General features: G+C 41.9%; 3 protein-coding genes across 3 annotated transcripts; 1 reads left to right on the forward strand and 2 right to left on the reverse strand.

The window, feature by feature from the left end:
* Window positions 1-117: 117 nt before the first annotated feature.
* LOC115767397 (probable alpha-aspartyl dipeptidase) lies at window positions 118-2,802 on the reverse strand. Its single transcript, XM_030711660.1, has 3 exons — window positions 2,552-2,802; window positions 1,938-2,498; window positions 118-1,870 (listed from the first exon to the last, which is right to left on the reverse strand). The coding sequence occupies exons 1-3, from the start codon at window positions 2,653-2,655 to the stop codon at window positions 1,810-1,812; spliced, it is 726 nt and encodes a 241-aa protein (XP_030567520.1). The 5' UTR covers window positions 2,656-2,802; the 3' UTR covers window positions 118-1,809.
* A 415-nt stretch (window positions 2,803-3,217) lies between these two features.
* LOC115767381 (dual specificity mitogen-activated protein kinase kinase 6) lies at window positions 3,218-7,266 on the reverse strand. The gene is made up of 5 exons (XM_030711641.1): window positions 6,484-7,266; window positions 5,529-5,919; window positions 5,335-5,467; window positions 4,821-5,023; window positions 3,218-4,755 (listed from the first exon to the last, which is right to left on the reverse strand). Exons 1-5 carry the CDS (start codon window positions 6,543-6,545, stop codon window positions 4,537-4,539), a joined length of 1,008 nt encoding a protein of 335 aa, XP_030567501.1. The 5' UTR covers window positions 6,546-7,266; the 3' UTR covers window positions 3,218-4,536.
* Window positions 7,267-8,515: 1,249 nt separating this feature from the next.
* Window positions 8,516-21,535, forward strand: LOC115767394 (dual specificity mitogen-activated protein kinase kinase hemipterous-like). Its single transcript, XM_030711658.1, has 10 exons — window positions 8,516-8,584; window positions 10,718-11,193; window positions 12,405-12,584; window positions 12,659-12,879; window positions 12,949-13,116; window positions 16,302-16,783; window positions 16,866-17,282; window positions 18,041-18,775; window positions 20,335-20,953; window positions 21,027-21,535. The coding sequence occupies exons 2-10, from the start codon at window positions 10,747-10,749 to the stop codon at window positions 21,163-21,165; spliced, it is 3,408 nt and encodes a 1,135-aa protein (XP_030567518.1). The 5' UTR covers window positions 8,516-8,584; window positions 10,718-10,746; the 3' UTR covers window positions 21,166-21,535.
* The last annotated feature ends 226 nt before the right edge of the window (window positions 21,536-21,761 follow it).

A 21,761-nucleotide genomic window follows, 5' to 3' on the forward strand; every position in this document is an offset into this window, starting at 1 on the left:
TTAGTGCTCAAACGGGGGAACGGGGGCTTTGTTGCGTCTGGTTGGGCGGGGTCAGTGGGTATCTGTGGGGTTGAGTGGGGGAAGGGGAAGGGGAACTTGTAGCTGCCAACTAGCTTGCTTAAGCTTAAGCATATACTATACATATATAAATAATTAGCTATATCGAAAGTAGTCTGTAGGCTGCCTAGCAAGTGTGTTGTATAACAGTTGTATAACAGTCAAACAACAGCCAACAAATTAGCCAATATTCCAGGTCCAACGTAGCTTGTCATTAGCCGCTCTCATTTAGCCAATATATATATATACATATATATATATATATATATCTATATAAATAATTTATTAATCTATAGACATAAGCATGTAATTATAACTTGCCGCAAATTCCTATATATACTATTATATTTAGTGCATAGCTAAGTGTTATACTGTGTTTGTATATATATACACACACACATATATATATATATATTTAATATTGTATATCACTTTGTTTAACAAGTGGCTGTTGAAGTAAATTCCAATCTGAACTGCAAATATGCCGGCTTTGCCAAAATTAATGTGGCCAAAATCTTGCCTCACCTCAACTGTGCAACTGTTATAATCGTGCAACATCAATATGTGCAACATTTGTAGACATTTTGCAGTTTCTAGTATTTAGGCAAATATTGTAAACTGTTATAAATATGACACTATTCCAAAAAGCACGCATGTCTACGAATATACTATTGTCTACTTGTTAACTGTTATATTGAGTTCAACTGTTAACAAACACGAGCGCTGTTATACAATTATTTATAAATATATTAAATAATATAGTAAACGCTGTCAGGCAAGTATCGCAAAAATCAATTGAGAACTGTTATATCAATTACTAGCCAGCGTGGAGATTATATTATTCGCTACGATTTCTGTTAAAAATTTAAGATGAAATAGCATGTTATACAATTTCTAACTGTTATACTGTTGAGTTCAGCTCAATTTGATATGAAAACAATAGCTGTTATAAAAAATTAAGTAACAATTACTGTTATATATGTAACAACTGTTATACAAATGCCAAGATCTAGTATACTTGATACGTTACGATTCCTGCTATTGCATGCTATTGTCACTGTTATACAAGTGCCAACTGTTATACAAAACAACAAATATATAGTATTTAGAGTTCGAATAAGTTGCCTGCCAGTTATTTGTTTCAATATGAAAACCATTTTGTACCGCATTTTGCATTTCGTTTGGCATATCATTTATTGCGTCAAGAACTTTTATTAAAGCTAAAATTAGGGCTTGAAAAATGAAATAAAATTACACTAATTTTTCCATATATATATATATATATACATACATTAATCAAGTTCGATAAACGCTCTGGAAATTTGTAATTGCTGCGTTTTCGAGAATTCATTCTAAGAGAATTACTGTCAATCGAACAGGTGAGACTTATTTCAGTCTAGCTGAACTTACTTTACCTGAACTTTCAATAATAATTAGAAGTCGAAAGAGTCATACTTGGGAAATTTGTATTACCTTGTTCAAACTTTGATTTAACTTGGATAAACGAACGTATTGGAAGACTTCAGGTTGTCTAATCCATTCTAGCTGATGGACGCAGTTAATAACAATATATATATATATATATAATAATGCTTAGTCATAGTTTTTACAATGATAAAGCCAATGCCATGATAAAGCAGTTCCATCCCGAACATGACGATGTATATACATGTATATATATATATATAATTGTTGCATAAAACAATGCTTAAATGTTGTACAATATTTCATATTTCTATATATAGATCAGTCTCAGGGCTGCAGCAGGAAACTAAGATCAGACTGGGGAGCATACTCGACGGCAGAGCCATCCCTGTGAAATGAACATGGATCAATATCAGAATGTGCATCAGGCATATGCATATGGGATCAGAACTTACGGCTTGAAGAGCTTCGCATTGCGTTCGCCCAGGAGCGTTGCCTGATCGCCCTGGACGCGCACGCTGGTGCCCTCGCGCAGCCCCAGCACGGGCCGGCCATGGTAGCTGACAAACTCGGAAATGCGTTCGTCGCGCGTCTCGCCCTTGTGCTGGCTATTCGCCTCCGTTTCCAGATAGTGCGGATTGATGTTGAACGGCACCAGGGCCAGCGCCTCAAAGCTGGGCGGCTGCAGCACGGGCATATCGTTGGTGGTGTGTATGGAGCGTGTGGCCACATTGGTGCCAGCACTGCTGCCCACATAGGTGAGGCCCTGCTGCAGCACCAGTTCGCGTATCAGCTCCACCAGCTGCAGATCGTACAGCTGCTTCAGCAGCACAAACGTATTGCCGCCGCCCACGAAGATGGCCTGTGCCTCGCGCAGCGCCCGTCCCAGATCCGTTTTCGTGTGCAGACCCTCGACAGTATAGCCCCACGGCTGCAGTGCATCGCGCACCGTGGCCGTGTACTTGTCATGATCCCGCTGGGCATACGGCACAAAGAGCACCGTTTTCACGTTCTTGCTGAAAAGGAAGCGCCTGCAATAGCATAGCAATAATGCAAATGCAAGACTTACGCCTGAAACAGATCCTCCAGCTGGGCGCGTGCATGCTCCAAAAAGCCATGCCCGTGCAGGCGCGACGATGAGAGCAACAACAAATTACGCGTTCCGCTGTTCATATTTATGTCTGTTCAAATTCCTTTAAATGTTGCCCAGGTGAGTTTTTTGTTTTTCTTTCAATATGAAATGCCAACTATTCGCTGCAACTCTGCTCTGTTACTGAGTGGATTATCGTTTGTTTCACAAGTATGTATATTTATGGCTGCAGATAAAGCCCTCATGCACGCCCCGCTCAACAGTTGAAAAGCAACAAAGAGCCGTTCCGAGTATCGATATATCGACTGTTGAGCTCGTGACTGTTATCGATAACTTTTAATGGCTTGTATTAAATGATGTACTCAATTATGTCAAATGCCGCTGTCGGAAATGAGCTGCTCGTTGAAAACTAAGTGAAGTGGACTAAAATTCCAATGTATTTCCACGGGATTTACACACGGTGGCTTAAACAATATATCGATTGCTATCGATCGCGTGCGCGATACTTTTCAACGACTCACACACTACATAACAGTAGCCGTTACATTTGAATATTTTTGCCAATAGATTAGGCATTAATCTATATATTGTCACTCTGCCCTGATTCTTCCATAATGCTAAGGTTGGTAATTATTAAAAAGCAGATTTTGTTTGGGCAGCTATTTTATAGTTTTATTCAATACGTTTTTTAAGAACTTTACAAGCCACAGTGGAAACGTTTTTCTATGCATTTGCAATTAACATGCTTGCAATTTATTCTGTTCAATTATTTTGCTTAAAATGAATTATGTATGTAAACGTATGTATGTATGTATATATCTATGTAATTGACAGCCGTGTCTCAATCCTATGTTTCAAGTAATAATTGACACTCACGCACGCACACACACACACACACGCACACACACTTGAATAATCGAAAAATGTGAAGTTTTCACGGTTCGTACAATACATACATACGTTACGTATGTGTTGTGCTTAACAATGCATATGTATTTGTGTTGTATGTATAAGTATATAGGCAGACATATGGATGCATATGTGTATATATATATGTATTGGTATATGTATGTATGCATATGTATATATTAATAAAGCATTTCTTTTCGATTTAGATTAGAATTGAATTCTAGTTAGACCCGATGCACACTTTTCCTTTGGGCCTTATCAAATATTACATTATTATAACTATAACATTTTTTTTAGTTTTTTTTTTTGTTTTTTTTTTTTGCTTCATTTTACAGTGAGTTTATATTAAGGTATATGCGTATAAGTTAATTATTAGAGAGAGAGAGAGAGAGAAAAAAAAAAAAAAAAAAACATAATTCAACAAATAATTACATACAACATTAATTAGCTATTTCACGTATATTTGTTAACAATTTACATAATTTGCTTGGCGATTTCTGATGCTAGTTGTTTTTTTTTATTTTTGTGGCATGTTGCACGTGGCACGCTGCATTAGATAAGTGGACTTTAGTGTTATATGCATGTAGAGCTAGAAGTTTAACATAGTACAGTTTGACAGCAACTGGCTGGGCTGCCAAGGCTGAGGCACAGTTTGGTTTTAGTTTCTATAGATTTTTGCTTATTGCGAAACGCATTTAGTTTCATTTGATTTCATTTTCACTTGAGCGCTGCAAATGCGACAAATTACCTTGCAGTATATATATACATACATATATGCATAGTATATATATATATATAATATAGTTGATTGTATGTATGTATGCGTGTTTGATTTGATTTCGTACTTAACCTAACAATTTGTTTCTCTTGCAGTTCTCTCGCTCCACATACATACACACACACATGCACAGTGGAAGAAAGAGACACACACACACACACACGCACACGCACACACATACAAAAATGCATGTAGAAGACGGCGGCAATTTACAGTTGTTTTGTTTTTGTTTCTGATTGAATCCGTGCACAAGACGTTGGATCATCGAATTTGGCTCCTACTGCGATGGCTGCTCATCGGGCAGATCCAATATCCTGGCAACAAACTCCGAGATGTCCGTATTGCGCTGTAAATGCTCCACAATGAATCCGTGCCGCAGCAGCTGCTCATAGTTGGGTCGCGCCGTGTACTCCTTCTTCAGGCATGTCGCTATGAAGTCCTCGAACTCGGCGGAAAATGAGCCCGCCGGCAGCCTGGGCGGATCGTCCTCAACCACCTAATGCATAGAAATGGGTTAGGTCAGGTCTATGGCTGGAGGGGATCTCTGTGCTCTGTGCTCACCTGACGCAGCTGCTCGAAGGGCGTTCGCCATTTATTATAGGGATACTGGCCGGTGGCCATTTCAATCATGCTGATGCCCAGCGACCAGACATCGGAGCGTATATCATATTGGGCTGGGTTACCTTGCGGATCGATCCGTTCCGGCGCCATATAAGGCTTGCAGCCGGCATCTATGGTCTTGGCCACGGAGTCAACTAGATAGCCTGCGGAAGGAGAAGGAGGAGAGTAAAATGCGTGAAAAGTGATTTCGATTAACACAAAAGCCATGGAAATGGAAGCCAGTTGCAGTTGCAGTTCCAGTTCCAATTCCCATTTCATTTCCATATATTCAAGTGAACGAAACGGAATGGAACAGTTGTAATCAAAATTTTGGATTTATATAAATCGGAATACATTAGGCTATTTCCATTGCTTGTCATATAATCGAAAACGAAACGAAACGGAACGAAATGGAATGGAACGGAATGCAGAGCCTATGCTAATATTGAGGTTATGTACAGTTAACAGCGCTCACCTGAGATGCCAAAATCGCATATTTTTACCTGACCGCCGCGATTGATCAGTATATTTGATGGCTTTACATCACGATGTATGACCTTCAGCTGGGCGTGCAGATAATGCAACGCACTGACCACGCTCATCGCAATCTGTCCACAATTGGATATGAATCAATTATATATTGAATATATTTTGCATAGATTCGCTCACTTTGCCGAGCACCGGCTCCTCCATGGTTAGCTGATTTTTGAACACCTTCGGATAGAATTTGTCCAGGCTGGTGTTCATCACCTCCATGCATATCCAGACATCGCCCTCGCGGTACATGGCGCCATAGAAGTGGACCGTATACGGGCAATCGCTGGAACGCATCGATATGTCCAGATCCATAATTAGGCGCTGCTGTTCCCGGAAGTTAACAGTCATTGGGATGCGCTTAACGGCGAGCACTGTGCCCGTTTGGCGATGCCGCATCTTCTCCACAATGCCGTAGGCGCCGCGTCCCAAATCGCAGATCTTCTCCAGGCTGTCGGCATCGATGTCAAATGTTTGCTCACCAATTTGTATGGTTGCCCGTGAGTCCAGGTTACGCGGCGGCACGCTGTTAACACAATTAACAGAATGTTAAAGATTGCACTTTATGCTGGCATGACACTTGCTGGCTGTTCGTTTTGCTTTTGCCATTGGTTGGAACGAGACAACAGCATTAACATGGCATAGGGTAAGTTGTAAGTGTGGTGCTGTTATTTGTCTACATATTTCGCATGTTTCGGACAGTTTCCCTTAACGGTAACAATTGATAAGATACATTTTTAATAATTTAGCTAAGGATTAGCTAGCTATTGCTGCAATTGGTTTGTTAGGGTATACAATATTCGGCATGCCAAATATAGCTGTGGGCTTTTTTGTCGTTCATCGAACCAGTTCAATCTATAAGCAGACACACACACACACATACACACATACAGACGACAACAAAACGCTTTTGCCCAAAAATGTTATAACAGATTGTTTTGCGCACTCTTCGCACACTTTAGCTAGGTTCTGTGCGCTCACACATTCATACGCGGACGCACACACACACACACACACGCACGCACGCGCACAGGCACAGGCAGAAGCAAAACGAACAAGTGTCATAATGTCATAACCCCAATGCACTTACAATGCCGGTTCCGGCTCACGCGAAATGCCAATGGGTGTGAGGCGCGGACGTGGTCGTGACATTGCGGCGCTGCGCTCTGTAGTTGAAATACGTGTATGTGTGTATATGTATATGTATAAGTAGGTGGGTGTATGTATATATGCGTGTGCGTCTTTGGCGGCCTGCACTTGCACTTCTTTGACTCTTCACGCGTTTTGCGCTGCACGTTTCGCCTGGTAACTGAAATTATTTGCTCCACTTTTAGTTGGGGCCGCTATTGGATACTTTTATTGCTGCTGCTGCTGCTGCTGTTGTGTGGGTTATTTTTTGAGTCGGCGTCGACAAAAACAACAACGACGGCGACGGCGACGTCGATGGAGCGGCGACGGCGGCGGCGGCTGCTGCTCTTGCTATTTTTACCACATTTGGTCAAATCGTGTTGTGGATATGTATGCCTGCTGCGCATTCGATTGTGCGAATTGGAAAAAAAAAATGCTGTCGCAATGCCGCGCTCTGTACGATTATGGCGGTTTTTGGGCTTTACTTTTCTTTGATATCTTTTTTCTTTTTTTCACCCAACACTCGCGCACAACTCGTCCTCGTTGAAAACAATACAGTGGGATAATCGCAGTGTTGCCAACTCAGCCGTTTCCTGCTCGTTTTTTAATCACACATAATATGCTAGTATTTTCTGTGGTCACACTGGCTCGCGTTTGTCCTTGAGCAGTGAAATTCTTGATTTGATTGTGGCAAAATATCAATTGATTGCCAATAAGTTTAATATTGAATAATGTGCATTATTATGCTTTTTATTTTGTTCAATGTACAACGCGAACACGAGCAAAGCGTAGCACACAAAAACATAACAGTTTTACCACAAAACTGAGCGATATATCGATATTTTCACAATTCATCGATGCCAGCTGGTTGGTGGCTCAGTGTATTTACATACTAGCGCCGGATGGTCACACTGTACACACTATCTTCTTGTTGGTGGTGGACAATTTCACATTGTTTTATAGGATGTGCATTGCGAACTAGCCAGCAAATACATCAAAGTTAAAGTTTAATGCAAAAGTGCAAGTGTTCGCGCCAGCCAGCAACAATTATAAGCATACGCCGAAGTAACGCTCGAGTGCAAAGCGAACGCCTACAAAAATAACGAGTGCTGCATCAAAAAAAAAAAAAAGGAAAAGAATCGCGAGCTGTATTTGTTGTTGTTGTGCTGTGTGCTGGGTGCGTGCGTGCGTGCGTGCGTGCGTTTGTTCGTTTGTTCGTGCGTGCGTGCGTCTGTGTCGCTTGTCGTTTCTGTTTTTATTTGGTTTTTTTTTTTTTTTTTTTGTTATTTTGTTAAAATTTTGTTGTTGTGCGGCGTCTGCAAGTGGAAAGTTCACGCGCACGCATACAAGTGCATAAAAAATAGTAAAAGACACACACACGCACACTGTGTGTGTGTGTGCGCGCGAGTGTTGTGTGTGTGTGTGTGCGAGTGTGAGTGTTCGTATGTGTGTGGCGGTAGCAGCGCCAACTGCAGCCATAAATACACAACGCCAGGAAAATCGAATTTGAAACAAAAACAACTGAACGAAGCAGAAGCCAAAAGGGAAGAAGAACACAACAACAAACACAATAACAGCTGCAACAATGTCCAGCACAATTGAATTTGAGACAATTGGCAGTCGCCTGCAATCGCTGGAGGTTGCGCTGCAGGCGCAAAACGAATCACATGAACAAATCGTCTTATCGAATGCGCGCGACGCCGTCGCGCGTGTCTGGCCCACAACAATAACGGCAGCAACAGCAACAGCAGCAGCAGCGACAACAACAACAACAACAGCAGCAGCAACAACAACAACAACAACAACAACAACACCAAATGCTGCAGCGGCCGTTAGCGCCGCCGCAGCAGCTGCTGCTGCAGCAGCAGATGCAGCAGCAGCGGCATCAGCAGCTGCAAGTGTCGCTGCCGCCGCCGCTGCCGCCAATAACGCCGCCTCACCCACTAGACCAGCCGCAGTTGGTGCGCTGCCGGCGCCAACGTCGCTGTCGTCGGGCATCTTTGCTGGCGGGGGATTTGCCCCGCCCATCAGGAATACGCGCACAACGCCGAGTTTGCCCATACGTAAGTAAAAATACTGTTAAAAACCAAATACAACTGCAGTTGTGTGTGTGCGTGTGTGTGTGCTGATAAGAAATTGGCGTTTCGATAGATACGATAAAGGCTCGTTTACTCATGTGCTCATGCACTTACACATACACTTGCACATGTATTTGCATGTAATACGCTTAACAAAGGGCCCTCGTTATCGATCTCTGCGTTTCGATTGCATAGATAAGCGCACGCTGCGAGCAAAACAAACCAAAAACAACAAACTTGTTTTCGCCAATTGCAGCCCGCAGCATCAATACATGCAAATGTTTCTACAGAAGCCAGCGTCGCTGCTTCCGCTGCTGCTGCTGCTTTCGCTTCATGCTTTTGTTCTTATGCACGTATGTATGTGTGCGTTGTTGTCTTATTCGCATTGTTTCTTATTGGATTTACGTTCGCGTATTTGGTAATTCTTTTGGGCGGCATGGGCAAATGTTATCGATAAATCAAAGTTGCACAATTCCAATTAGAATTTCTAAACAAAGCATGCTTATTCCAGATATTGGAGTTTGTGATGGCGTCTTTTGCATATGAAATAGCTATAGAGAGAACATATTTTTGACCATTTCCAATTCCAATTGGATTGCGACTTTTAGGAACGCAAGCATTAATTGCAAGCTCATTTTTATGTGCTTCCAATAGCTTTTTCGTAAACAACTCCAATTGGACCATTGAATGCTGTGCGCACGTGAGCCTCACTGCGAATTAACGGCAAATGCACTTGCAGCTCTCTTTTACTCTCTCCGCTCGTTCGCCTATTTTTTGCGTTTCTATGTGTGCATGTGTGTGTGTGTGTGTGCATGTACATGTGTCTGTGTGTCGCCGCTTTCATTTGGCATGTTTGTTGGCATTTTTTTTTGGCATTTCCGGAGTAATGTCTTGATATGCGTACTTCGCCGCCGACGCCGCAGTCGCCGTCGCCGTCGCCTCTGTTCGAATTGTTGTTTGTTTTTTTATTCGCTTTTGGTTTCGCGTTTCTTCACCCGCAAACAGACACACGCACACCACGGCAACGGCAACGGCGAAGGCGAGGGTGAGAGTGAGGGAGACAGCGTGACTCGCGTGAGTTTTGCGGCGATAGCGACGAAATTTGTCTTCGTCTTGCGTTTTGCCAATTCGCGCATTGTTTACAAATCATTTTTATGATTCGCAGTTGTTGCTGTTGTTGTTAGTTGTAATATTTCATTTGAATCGGCTGAAAAGTAATAACTTATTTAACGCTTACAATAACAATAATAATAGTCATAATAGTATTAACAATAACAGCACACATAATGCTGCTCACAGTTCGTGGTCAATGTAATGCACAGTGGGACAAGCTTGATTTGTTTTGGGCTTCATTTGACCCATTCACAAAAGCGGCTGCAGATCTTCGGATCAGAGTACATATCATATTCAATCAATTGATTAACTAGCAAATACCCTGTTGCACTTTTGAAAACAATTCGAAAATGATATACACTTGAGCTAAGCTAAGTATATTTCTTTGGTTTATGCAAAATCGATTTCGCTTGCAATTCTCAACAAGTTTAAGCTTTGAAAATTGTTATTAGTATTACGCTAAAAAGGTCGCACTAAAGTTTTATAACCACACATGAGTCTATATGTCAAATTTGGTGTCCACTCGACTCGTTTGATCAGGAAGAAATATACTATATGAAAGTACAGTTGCCTTCATTTACCCCTTTTTAGACTTTTAATGGGTGCAGGCTATAAGAAACGACTTCCGCAAGTTAAAAAGAAACATTTGTGGACCTAAGTAGTGCCCCATTATTGGGCTAGCGATGTCGCACAATGAAAATCCAGGAAATTGATAGCTTTGACCTTGACTAGAGAATGCATCCGAAGCAAATGTAGTTTGTGCCAGTGTGCATGGTATTCCTATGCGCACACACACACGCTCACACACATGGTCGCTTTGTTTGACTAACGGTTATTAGAGACGAAAACAAATTGTTGAGTGGCAATATTTATTATTATTTATCCGCGCATTGCTGAAACTTGAGCCTTATCAACCCACATTCATATGAATTTCGCCCTGTCTATCTCTCTCTCTCTCTCTCTCTCTCTGGCCCTCTCTCTCTCTCGTTCTCGGTCTTTCTCTAGGTGATTCTGGCACGACTCGAACGCGCCGCATGATGTTGCCGCTGCCAACACAGGCGCATCCCTCGGAAACGGAAACGGACAAGAAACTGAAGATGATAATGGGCCAAACGGGCAAACTGAACATTAATGGGCGACAGTATCCGACAGATATACACGATCTGCAGCATCTGGGAGATCTGGGCAACGGGACCAGCGGCAATGTGGTCAAAATGCTGCACGTTTCCAGCAACACAGTCATTGCCGTCAAACAGATGCGTCGCACCGGCAACGCCGAGGAGAATAAACGCATTCTAATGGATCTGGATGTGGTGCTCAAATCGCACGACTGCAAATATATTGTCAAGTGTTTGGGCTGCTTTGTCCGCGATCCGGATGTGTGGATCTGCATGGAGCTAATGTCCATGTGCTTTGATAAGCTCCTCAAACTGTCCAAGAAGCCGGTGCCGGAGCCCATACTCGGCAAGGTCACGGTGGCGGTAAGTCAATCCGCATTTAACTCCTATCCACAAGCTAAAAATAGTTAGATAAATAGACAGATAGATAGACAGAAAATAGATAATTAGACAGACATACAGAATAGAGATATATAAGATAGATAGTCGCAGATATTAGATAGAAAGATAGAGATATTAAGTAAATAGATAGGGACTAGATACTAAAAAGATTAGTTTAGATAGTAGAAAGATAGACATATTAGATATAAAGCTAGATAGATAGATAGACAGATAGACAGATATATGTGAGAGATACATTAGTTAGATAGATTGAGATATTAGATAGATCGATACAGATATTAGATAGATAGCTAGCGATATTATATAGATTATGGAAATATACGATGAATAGGAAGATATATTAGATAGATAGATAGAGATATGTGAAAGATATAGGGAAAAACAATAAATCTAGCTAACAGTGTTGACAAACCGGAGTTTTAAGTAATTAATGCGCAGTGTTGAGTAACGAGCTGAAAATTGCTAGTTCCTCATGTCATATAACTATGCAACACTGTTTTTGAATGTTCCGCAATTCGAACTTGACTCCCTTATCCTTAAAGAAAATAAATGATATATTGCAACAGAAACTAGATTATATTGATCGGGATAATGATCAGGAATACCTTATAGCTACCTCACGGTATTACGCATCTCCTGACAATGTTATCAACCTACAATGAACTTAATTGATAGTGTTGGTAAATTACATAAAAAAGTTTACTTTAGTTTTGCTACTATGCAATACTTATTTAAATTTACAAAAAACAAATGAAATTCGTGCCAAATTGACAGTGTTAATTAAATGCTTAACTGTCTGATTACAAATATTTGCAGTGCATTTAAAATTAAGGTTACTTAACACTGTTTGTTTTTTACATTCAAATGTTTCTAGTGTAGAACAAAAGAGAGAGAGAGTTATCATAAATTTGAATAAAATGAATCCATTTTAAATGTCAAAAGCTTAAAAAGTGCATTGTCAGTGTTAGTTAATAGCACGCGAAGTACGTTTTTCAACACTGATTTAAATAAAGCCTTTCGCTTGCAATTGTGCATATATTTGAAACTGATTTAATGTCTAGGCGATACATTAAGCTCATATTACTTAGTTAACTAACACTGTTCTTCTGTTTCTCCCCTGCCCTGCCCTGCCCCCGCCTCGCCTGCTCCTCTTCCTATATCCCGCTGTGCAGACGGTGAATGCATTGTCCTATCTGAAGGACAAACACGGCGTCATCCATCGTGATGTGAAGCCGTCGAACATTTTGATCGATGAGCGCGGCAATATAAAGCTATGCGATTTTGGGATTAGCGGCCGCCTGGTGGACTCCAAGGCGAATACACGTTCTGCTGGCTGTGCAGCTTACATGGCGGTAAGTGCGAAGCCCATTTAAAACAAGGATAATTAAATAATGTACTGTTCTATTTTTATATGTGCTGTTGGCAGCCGGAGCGCATTGATCCGAAGAAACCAAAGTACGATATACGCGCCGATGTGTGGTCGCTGGGCATAACGCTTGTGGAGCTGGCCACCGCACGTTCACCGTACGAGGGCTGCAATACGGACTTTGAGGTGCTAACCAAGGTACTCGACTCGGAGCCGCCGTGTTTGCCCAGCGGCGATGGCTACAATTTCAGTCAGCAGTTTCGTGATTTTGTCATCAAGTGGTAAACGTCAAGCAATGGCTAAGCTTGTCATACGATTACATATGTGTCTCTGGTTTGCTTTCGTTGCAGCCTCACCAAGAACCATCAGGATCGACCCAAATATCCGGAGCTGTTGGCCCAGCCATTCATCAAGAGCTACGAGCTGGCCCATGTCGATGTGCCCAACTGGTTTCAGAATGTGATCGACTGTGCTGCGGGCAAGCGACTGCGCGCCAATGGCGACTCCACGTTGACGAGGTGAGCCGCCAGTTCTCTATTAAGCATTACCAGTCCAATACCCGACTCCGCTTCCAAGCTGTCCCGGCCCCCCATTTTCAAAATGATAATAACAATAATGCCAATCCCTGTGGCCCACTGCCTGCCTGTCTGATGTTGGCTGTGTGCGTGTGTGCGTGTGTGCGTGTGTGTGTGTGTGTGTGTGTGTGTGTGTGTGTGTGTGCGTGTGTGTGTGTGTGTGTTTGCGGTCGCCATGTACACAACAACGCTTCGTTTCAATATTTGTTTCCGTTTCCGCTTTTGTTTCATTCCGTTACGTTGCGTTTTCTTTTGATTTCTTTAGCTAACTCTGACAACAAACAAAATTTCTTAACAGGTAGGCAATAAAAAAAAAACAAAAAAAAAACAACAACAACAAAATACAACTAAAACCCGTACCTAATTGTAGGGTGTTTGCTGAAGTTTGTAATATTTCCTGTTTGCTAGCTTAAAAAATTAATAATAATAATAAAAAAAAAGAAAGAGAACAAAAAAAAGGAAAAGAACTTTAGCTTAACGTTGGCATGTCTCTCTATTATCCACGCTCACACACTCTTCTTCTTCTTAACTGTTTTTTATGATTTGTTTTGGTTTTCAACTTGATTTACTACTATTTGGAGCACAATTCTACTACCTTTTTGCTACTACTATTTTGACAACATTTTCTTCTTCTTCTATTTTGTAACACTTATCCACCATGCTCTAAATGCACTTCGTATGCACTTTATTCGGGCACTGACAGGCATTCAGTGAGTTGTTCCATTCCGTTTCGTTCCTAACCGGTGTCAGCTGTACCTACCCTCAATATAGCCTAGAAAAATGGAATTGATTTCATATTGATGCAATGCTTGAATTGATGCATTGTCAGTGCCAACTTTGTATATACCCTACAATATATATACAATATATATATATGTATATATATGGCCCCGAATTCTCACCCAGCTCTGGTGAGTGCCAAGTCTCCCCACGGAGACTCTCCTCCTCACACACACAGCCCCCTCTCTGCCCCCGCAAAAGCCCAAAAACATAATTATATATATTACATGAAAAATTAGAAAAGAAACAAAAGAATAATTCGAATTTGTTTTGCGTTTCATTGACTATTTAATTTGTGTGTTTTTTTTGATTTTCTTTTTTCATCTTTTTTATTACCATTTTTTGTAGGTTACTTAATTCCTAATATATATATGCTATTATAATAAATGCAAAAAACAAAACCAGGCAAACTGTAAAACCGATTTAAACCAAAACATAAAAACTTATAAAAAAAAAAAAATCCACAAAAACAAAAACCAATTGATTATAACCAATAATGCGAGCAATCAACAACATATATACATATATATCTATATACACATATACATATATATATATATATAAATATATAATAATAATTGATATACCCTTACCATGATATGATATACACATATATAAATGAGACAAATGCAAGAAACCATAATCAAAGAAATGAAAACATAAATCAATACAATAAAACTCCTCCCAAATCAAAAGTCAAATTCAGTAAGTACTACCGAGTTTTCTTGTTATTATTATTATTGTTATTATTATGATTATACTAATGCGCATTGATTCATTAATGTTCTTTAATTTTTAATTATTAATTTTTTTATTAACATCTTTGTTGTATTTTTTTATAATTATTCTTGTTGTTATTCTGCTGCATGTTGCTTGGGGCTTAACAATTTTAATTTTTCGAATTATTTCTTAATTCATTTGCCACAAAAAAAAAAAATGTATATATATATATTTAAAAAAACGACTTCACACATCAAACGAGGTAAATTTTTTGCAATTTTTAATTTTCATTTTTCTTTTCATATATTTTTATTTGATTTACTCATAGTTTAAGTGTTTGTTGTATGCTTCGCAATTTGTGGCGTTCATTGCAATTGTTTTCGCTGCCGTTTCATTCCATTCCATTCCATTTCGTTTCGTTTCAATGCCACCACATTGCACATACCGCTTCCGTCTATATGTATGTACAAGTTCCAACCTTATATATATATATATATGTGTATATATGTTATCTGATGTGCTTTATTTATCTTGTCTTTCGCTTGTTTCATCCCATTCGTTATCATCTCTTGCTTTTTATCGGGCACTCTTCGGTGTGTTGAGTTTTGATTTTGATTCTGGTGCAAATTCAACACACCACAATGGCGACGCTTTCCTTGTTTCGGTTTCTGCAGCGCCCTCTGGCGGCTCGAAATTGTCATACCCCTTGATGCTGTGCGTGGGGAACATAGTGAAAAGTGATACATTCTGGGTTTTAAATGGCGATCGACAAAGAGAGGGGGAAGAGAGAACAGTAGTTGATAGCGTTGATAAGGATGAAAGTGAGGCTTTGAAAAGCGAGCGAGAAAGAGAGGGGCAGAGAAAGAAAAGTAGTTGATAGTGTTGAATCGATAACTATCGATAGTTATCGTGAATCGAATTTGTGAAATATGTATATATTCTATTAAAACGTCGGCATTAATTTACGCGGTTTCTAGACCTAATAATATTCGAAATAGAATTTCAAAACATTTTAGTACCGATAACAGAGGGCGTAAGCTATCTTAGCAATCGATAACTATCGAAATTAGGACTTATGCCTCATTCTTTTAATTGCACTTATTCAGCGCGCACTCAATACATCTCTCTGTCTCTCCTTCTCTCTCACTCTCTCTCTCTCTCTCTCTCTCTCTCTGTGTCTCTATCTCTCTGTCTCTCTCTCGTTGGTATGTTGCTTTCTAATTGTTCCTTGCGCTTATTATCTCATTGAACTCATTTACCTCATATATGTTCCATGATCCAGTCGAGACATCTAAACATTTGCCCACTCGCTCCTTACACACACACACGCACACACACACACACACACATGTAAACATGCACACACACATTCACGCCTCCTGCTCTCACTCGCTCGCGCCGCATAGCACTGAACTCTATTTCCTTCTCTCTCTCTCTCTCTCTCTCTCTCTCTCTCTCTCTCTCTCTCTCTCTCTCTCTCTCTCTCTTACTCTCTCGCTCTCTTTGTGTCTGTTTTACTCTAACGCTGTCATGCTGGCGTACATTTTATGTGTGTGTGTGTTTTTTTTGCACATATCGGGCTCAACAAGCAGCTGCAAAAATTAATAAAAACTATGCGTTAATTGCAGAGCGACAACAACAACAACAGCAGCAGCAGCCGCAGCAGCAACACGCGCCAAAGAAGCTGCCACATTGTATGGAAGAAATGCGGCGGCATTGACAACGCGCAGTCCAAGCAATACGCAAACGCTGAAGACAATAAAACCCACACAGATTCCAAGCTATCAGCAGGCGCCGGCTACTACGGGTACGCAGTATTTCATGCAATCAGCCACACAACTACCTCAACAACAACCACAGCAACAAGCAGCAGCAGCAGCAGCAACAGCAACAACATTGAACAACTTCAGCAGCGGCGGCAGCGGTGGCAGCGGCAGCAGCAGCAGCGCAAGTCCCATGTCGCCGCCAGGTGGTGGCAGCAGCATCAGCAGCAACGACATCAACAAGCTGTATCGCAAGTCGCCGTTCATGCAACGCAAGCTGAGCAATGGCTCGCACTACAAGTACACGGATGAGAGCCCCAAAAAGGAGTCTGTATTCAGTAGCATTGGTAAGCTATGCCGGACACGCGGACATGGTCACTTGTGCAGCGACAAATGTAACTGAATCTATACTTTTTATTTTATTGGCAGGTCAATCGATATTACGCAATTTGACAACATCGCCGTTCAGTCAAAAGAAACATCAAGCGATTGTCACAGCAACAACACCAATTGCAGCAACAGCAACAACACCGATTGCCACAACAACTGCAACAACAATAATAACAACACTGCCGCATAGTAAAGCCAAAACGCCGACTGAGCTAATGAGCACGCCCAAATGGCGTCTGCCAGCAGCGCAGAGAACGTTGCCGTACGATACCTGTGATAGTAGAATTGATAATTGCAGCGCCCTCGGCTCGCCCACGTTGCAGCCCAAAAGCCTGATAACAGAGCCAACGATAGCGACAACAACAACAGCAACGACAACAACAACAACAACAGCATTGCAGCTCAACAATCAACAACAACAACAGCGTATGCAGCCAGGCAATCAGAGTCCCATAGGTGAGGGGCTAGTCTAGGCATTATTATCATATAAATATGTGTACTTAACAGGATTCGAACCAGCTTTATGCCTTATGTAACAATTTGTGCCCGGCTGGTTGTGGTTAGTTTAGAATTTACTTCTGAAAATATTGCTTGTCGTATATATTTTCGTACAAGCAAGCCAGTTTTGGCAACAGAACAGTAGAAAATAAGCGAGTTCGAACCGGCAGCCCTTATGTTTACTTTATACATATAAAGCATATAAAGTGCATTTGTATATAATAAGTAATTATTGCCTGTTCATATTGACGACTTCTGTCGTTGCAAAGACTTGCTTTAAATTGTTAATATATGCCTAACATGTCCTCCATGTTCAGTTTATTTTAGAATTTAATAAGCTGTCTTTAAGTAGAGTTCATTATTAACGAACATATTATTCTCTGAGTTAGCGAATTGCTTACAGAGCTATTCAAATAATCTAGCTTACATGTTCTCCATGTTCAAGGCATACCTTAGCCCTATTTCGACATTATAGAGCATTTCTTTTTCTCTTTAAAAATGTCTTAAATACAAAATAGTCTTATATATGTCGATGTCCTGCACGTTTGCCTTATGTCAGTGCATTTTAGGCGCAACTAAAACTTTGTCGCTTCTTATTTGGTTCTTTAACGATTTGTCTAAGTCTTCGTCTTTATTTGATATTTTAGCTAAATTTGTATTCAAACATTATCTAATTTTCTATTTCTCTTTCTCTATTTACCTCTCGCTCTTTGCAGTGTTGCAGCGTTTCTATCATCAGCAGAATCAGCTACGCGAAAAGGAGGCAGCCGAGCGGCAACATCACTTCCAGCAGCAACATCTGCAGCAGCAGCAGCAACATCTGCAGCAGCAGCAGCAGCTGCAACATCATTATCAGCCGCAACCGCAACATTATCACTTTCATCAGCCGCCACAGACGACGCCAGCGCCAGCGCCGGCGGCGCCGCGTCCTGCGCCTGTCATTGGCACCAGCACGAATCCGTTTCACAGCAACTATGTGGCGCCACCCTCCTCGCACTCCACATCTAGTCAGTCATCGACGCAGTCGACGTGCTCGCAAATAGCCATCGGCGCAGCGCCAGCATCGCCTTGTGCCACAGCAGCCGGACACTTTGGCGTCGGCAATGCGACGCAGTTGCAGTATCAGCCGCTGCCGCTGACGCCAACGCCAACGCCCGCAACAACAGCAACAACAGCAAAATCAACAACATCAACGACAACAAGAACTAGCGATAACATATTCTACAGCAGCTTGCCCTGTAGATCACCAGAGCAACTGCAGCCGGATTATGTTAGCGGCGAAGTTGGCGGAGGATCTGTTGCTGCTGGTCTTCAGGTGGGCAGCAAGCTGAGCAAATTGTATGCCCGTCGCCAGCTAATTGGCCAGACGAGCAACAACAGCAGCAGCAGCAGCAGCAGCAATAATCTAGATGCCAGGGAGCAGCATGTGTACTCCAGCCATGCGGATGCGGGTGAGTGCCTGACAAAATTCTTCTTGATTTCATTATCTTTTTATGTGTTCATATTTAAGTATATATCTATATACATATATAACGGTTTGTCCTGACTGAATGACTGACGGGTTGACTGACTGATCGATGTACAGCTCAAATTTTTACTAAAGTTACCTTATGTGATCTTGGGCTTTGGAAAATTTCACTCGAAACTGTGAAAATTGCACGAAAAACGATTGTATGCAATTTTTTTTTTTTTTTGCTTACCCAAAAGAATGCTTTTCGCAAAATCCACCCGAAAATTGGGCACGTCCATTTCATGCACTTGGCAATTGATGTCAGACGAGTTTCACACTTTTCGCTAATTCCACCCTTCTGTGTGGAAATGGGGCAGTTGAATTTTCTGTTTTAGCTTCATAACTTGGAAAATTCATGCCCGACATCTTCAAATTTCGGCCGATCGGCCGTTTTTAAACTTATTTGAAAGCTTTATGAAAACGTGTTGCTGGCGTCTTAGGAAGTTTCACCAGCAATTGTGGAAAAAGGGCGGATTCCTTGAAAAGTGGTTGCTTAACCATACGGTATCCTCTTGGATCTTGGATCCTCTTGGAAAATGCATTTAAAACGTTTTTACACGCAATGCAAATTCCATTTGTTTTGCATATCAATTCGCACGGGCGGAAAATGAGTGAAAAGTAATAACTGAAATTAAAAACAAGTAAGAGGTGCTAGTCGGGAGCTCCCGACTAGGGAATACCCTGAACCCTCTTCTTTCAACATCAAATGCATATATATATTCTATTTTAGAAGCTATATGTCAAGTTTGGTGACTCTAGCTCTTATTATTTACCAAAATTGCCCAAAGAACAGTATATCAATATCGATTTTTATCGATTGCTTGGAAACGAAGTAAGTTATCGATTATCGGAAACAAACTCGATCTGCGCGGGAACTAGGAGTGGCTACATCTAAAATCTCTAGCTCTTATAGGTTCTGAGATCCTTGCGTTCATACATACGGACAGACGGACGGAAGGACAGACATGGCTAGATCGACTCGGCTATTGATGCTGATCAAGAATATATATACTTTATGGGGTCGGAGATGCTTCCTTCTGCCTGTTAAATACATTTGGATTTTGCACAAATACAATATACCCTTTTTACCCATTTTGAATGGGTTCGGGGTATAACAAAATGAATTAGGTACCGGGCAAATCGTTTTTTCTTTTTCTAGAAATTGAATTTCTTGCGCTTTTTTTTTAGTTTCTATTTTGTTGTTGTTGCATTTTGCGCTTTTTCTGTGGCTCTCGACTAATTCTTTCGCTCGCTTGTGCTCTTTATGTTTGTGTTCTTTCTCTTTGTTTACACACACGCACACACACTCGCACACGCACACGCACACGCACACGCACACGCACACGCACACTTATACGCACATATTTAAACACGCACGCACAACTCATGCACGCTCGCCCGCACCACATACACGCTCCACATGCACTGCATCAATCAACCATCAATCAACAAACAAACAAACAATCAAACAAACAATCAATCAACCGATCGATCAATCAGGCTGGTTCAATACAATCGCCGGCGCCATGAAGCGACAATTTGCGACCTATGTTAAAACCCAATTGAATTCCACAGCGACGCCAACGGCAACGGCAACGGCAACGGCGCCCAATGTCAATGGGAATGAGCAGCTGGGCGGCTTGGAGCCGGCGCAGCCACCGCAACCACCGCCACCGGCTTATCGGAGCATTATGAACAATGGCAGCAGCGGCCATGCGACAGGCAAATCCTATTACTATCGGACGCTGTCCGCGGCGAGCAGCAGCAGCAGCCACAATACCAGCCAAAGCACCTCACCCACAACGGAGCCGCTGACGGGCAGCGGTGCAGCTGGCGTTGCGGCAGCCTCTGCCGCTGGCCATGTGCTAGCGACCAGCGGCTTTTTGCGACGTTATGCCAGCAGCGGCGGCGTGGCCGTCGGCGGCGGCGGCGGCGGCGGCAACAGCTGCGGTAGCCACAGTACACCGGCCAGTCCACATTTGCTGGCCGGCCTGGATAGGCGTCATCGCAGTCCGGATCCGCCGCCGCGCTACAATCGCGGCCAGTCGCCGCTGTTGTTGCGTAAAAATCTGCTCGAGCTGAGCGGCCAGCCGCCGGGCTCACCGCTGCTGCAGCGACGGTAAGTGTGCCGCAACCGTCACAACTAGACTAATGCTGGCGTTCAACTAATCATCTAAACATCATTCAAATAGCTATGTCTCGGCGTCGCCGCCATTGCCGCCGCCGCGTCGCGGCTCGGAGAGTGTGCCCGGCTCGCCGCAACATTTCCGGACGCGCATCCACTATACGCCCGAGCCGCAGCGACGCATCTATCGGACCATAGATCAATGAGTAGCACTGCAAATTATGGTCATGTGATGTTGGTATGGATTCGACGATGATGTGATGGCGCCCGATGACCCGGCAGCTGCTGGCGACAGCTGCAGCACGGCGACAACAACGGCGGACACAAGCACAACAGCAACAACAGGCGCGCCACACAGACGCTCGCTGGACTTTTAAAGCGACAGCAACAACAACCAACAACAACCAACAACAACAACCAACAACAACAGCAAACGAAAGTGTTCAAAAGTCGTATATATAACGTTTAAATTTTAGGCCGTAGCTAGGCGTTGCGTTGTCTTTTAATGTTAATTCAGCTAGTTCACAAAATGTTTCTGTTTTAATTTATAACAAAAAGCAATTTTTTTTTTTTTTTTAAATTTAATTCTTAATTGTGTGTGCTTGAGTGTGTGTGTGTGCGTTTGTGTATATAGGAATTGTTTTAGGCAACAAACTAAACAACAATCAAGTTAAATTTTGTAACTGCAATATATCCAGCCATATATCCAGCATATATATGCATATATAGCGTATACATATAACTGAACTAATAGCCAAAATTGAACACTGTGCCCTATATAACTATATCAATATATATGTCT

The sequence above is a fragment of the Drosophila novamexicana genome, unplaced genomic scaffold (assembly GCF_003285875.2).
Source record: "Drosophila novamexicana strain 15010-1031.04,08,12 unplaced genomic scaffold, DnovRS2.1 tig00001385-arrow-arrow-pilon, whole genome shotgun sequence".
Lineage (NCBI taxonomy): Eukaryota > Metazoa > Arthropoda > Insecta > Diptera > Drosophilidae > Drosophila > Drosophila novamexicana.

Coding starts and splice junctions, on each gene's coding strand:
- LOC115767381 (XM_030711641.1), bottom strand. CDS start 6,545: ATGTCACGACCACGTCCGCGCCTCACACCCATTGGCATTTCGCGTGAG. Junction 5,920..6,483: donor CGTGAGCCGGAACCGGCATT/GTAAGTGCATTG, acceptor TTGTGTTAACAG/CGTGCCGCCGCGTAACCTGG. Junction 5,468..5,528: donor AGGAGCCGGTGCTCGGCAAA/GTGAGCGAATCT, acceptor AATTGTGGACAG/ATTGCGATGAGCGTGGTCAG.
- LOC115767394 (XM_030711658.1), top strand. CDS start 10,747: ATGATGTTGCCGCTGCCAACACAGGCGCATCCCTCGGAAACGGAAACG. Junction 16,784..16,865: donor GTCTGTATTCAGTAGCATTG/GTAAGCTATGCC, acceptor TTTTATTGGCAG/GTCAATCGATATTACGCAAT. Junction 18,776..20,334: donor CTCCAGCCATGCGGATGCGG/GTGAGTGCCTGA, acceptor TCGATCAATCAG/GCTGGTTCAATACAATCGCC.
- LOC115767397 (XM_030711660.1), bottom strand. CDS start 2,655: ATGAACAGCGGAACGCGTAATTTGTTGTTGCTCTCATCGTCGCGCCTG. Junction 2,499..2,551: donor CTGGAGGATCTGTTTCAGGC/GTAAGTCTTGCA, acceptor CTTCCTTTTCAG/CAAGAACGTGAAAACGGTGC. Junction 1,871..1,937: donor AATGCGAAGCTCTTCAAGCC/GTAAGTTCTGAT, acceptor TTCATTTCACAG/GGATGGCTCTGCCGTCGAGT.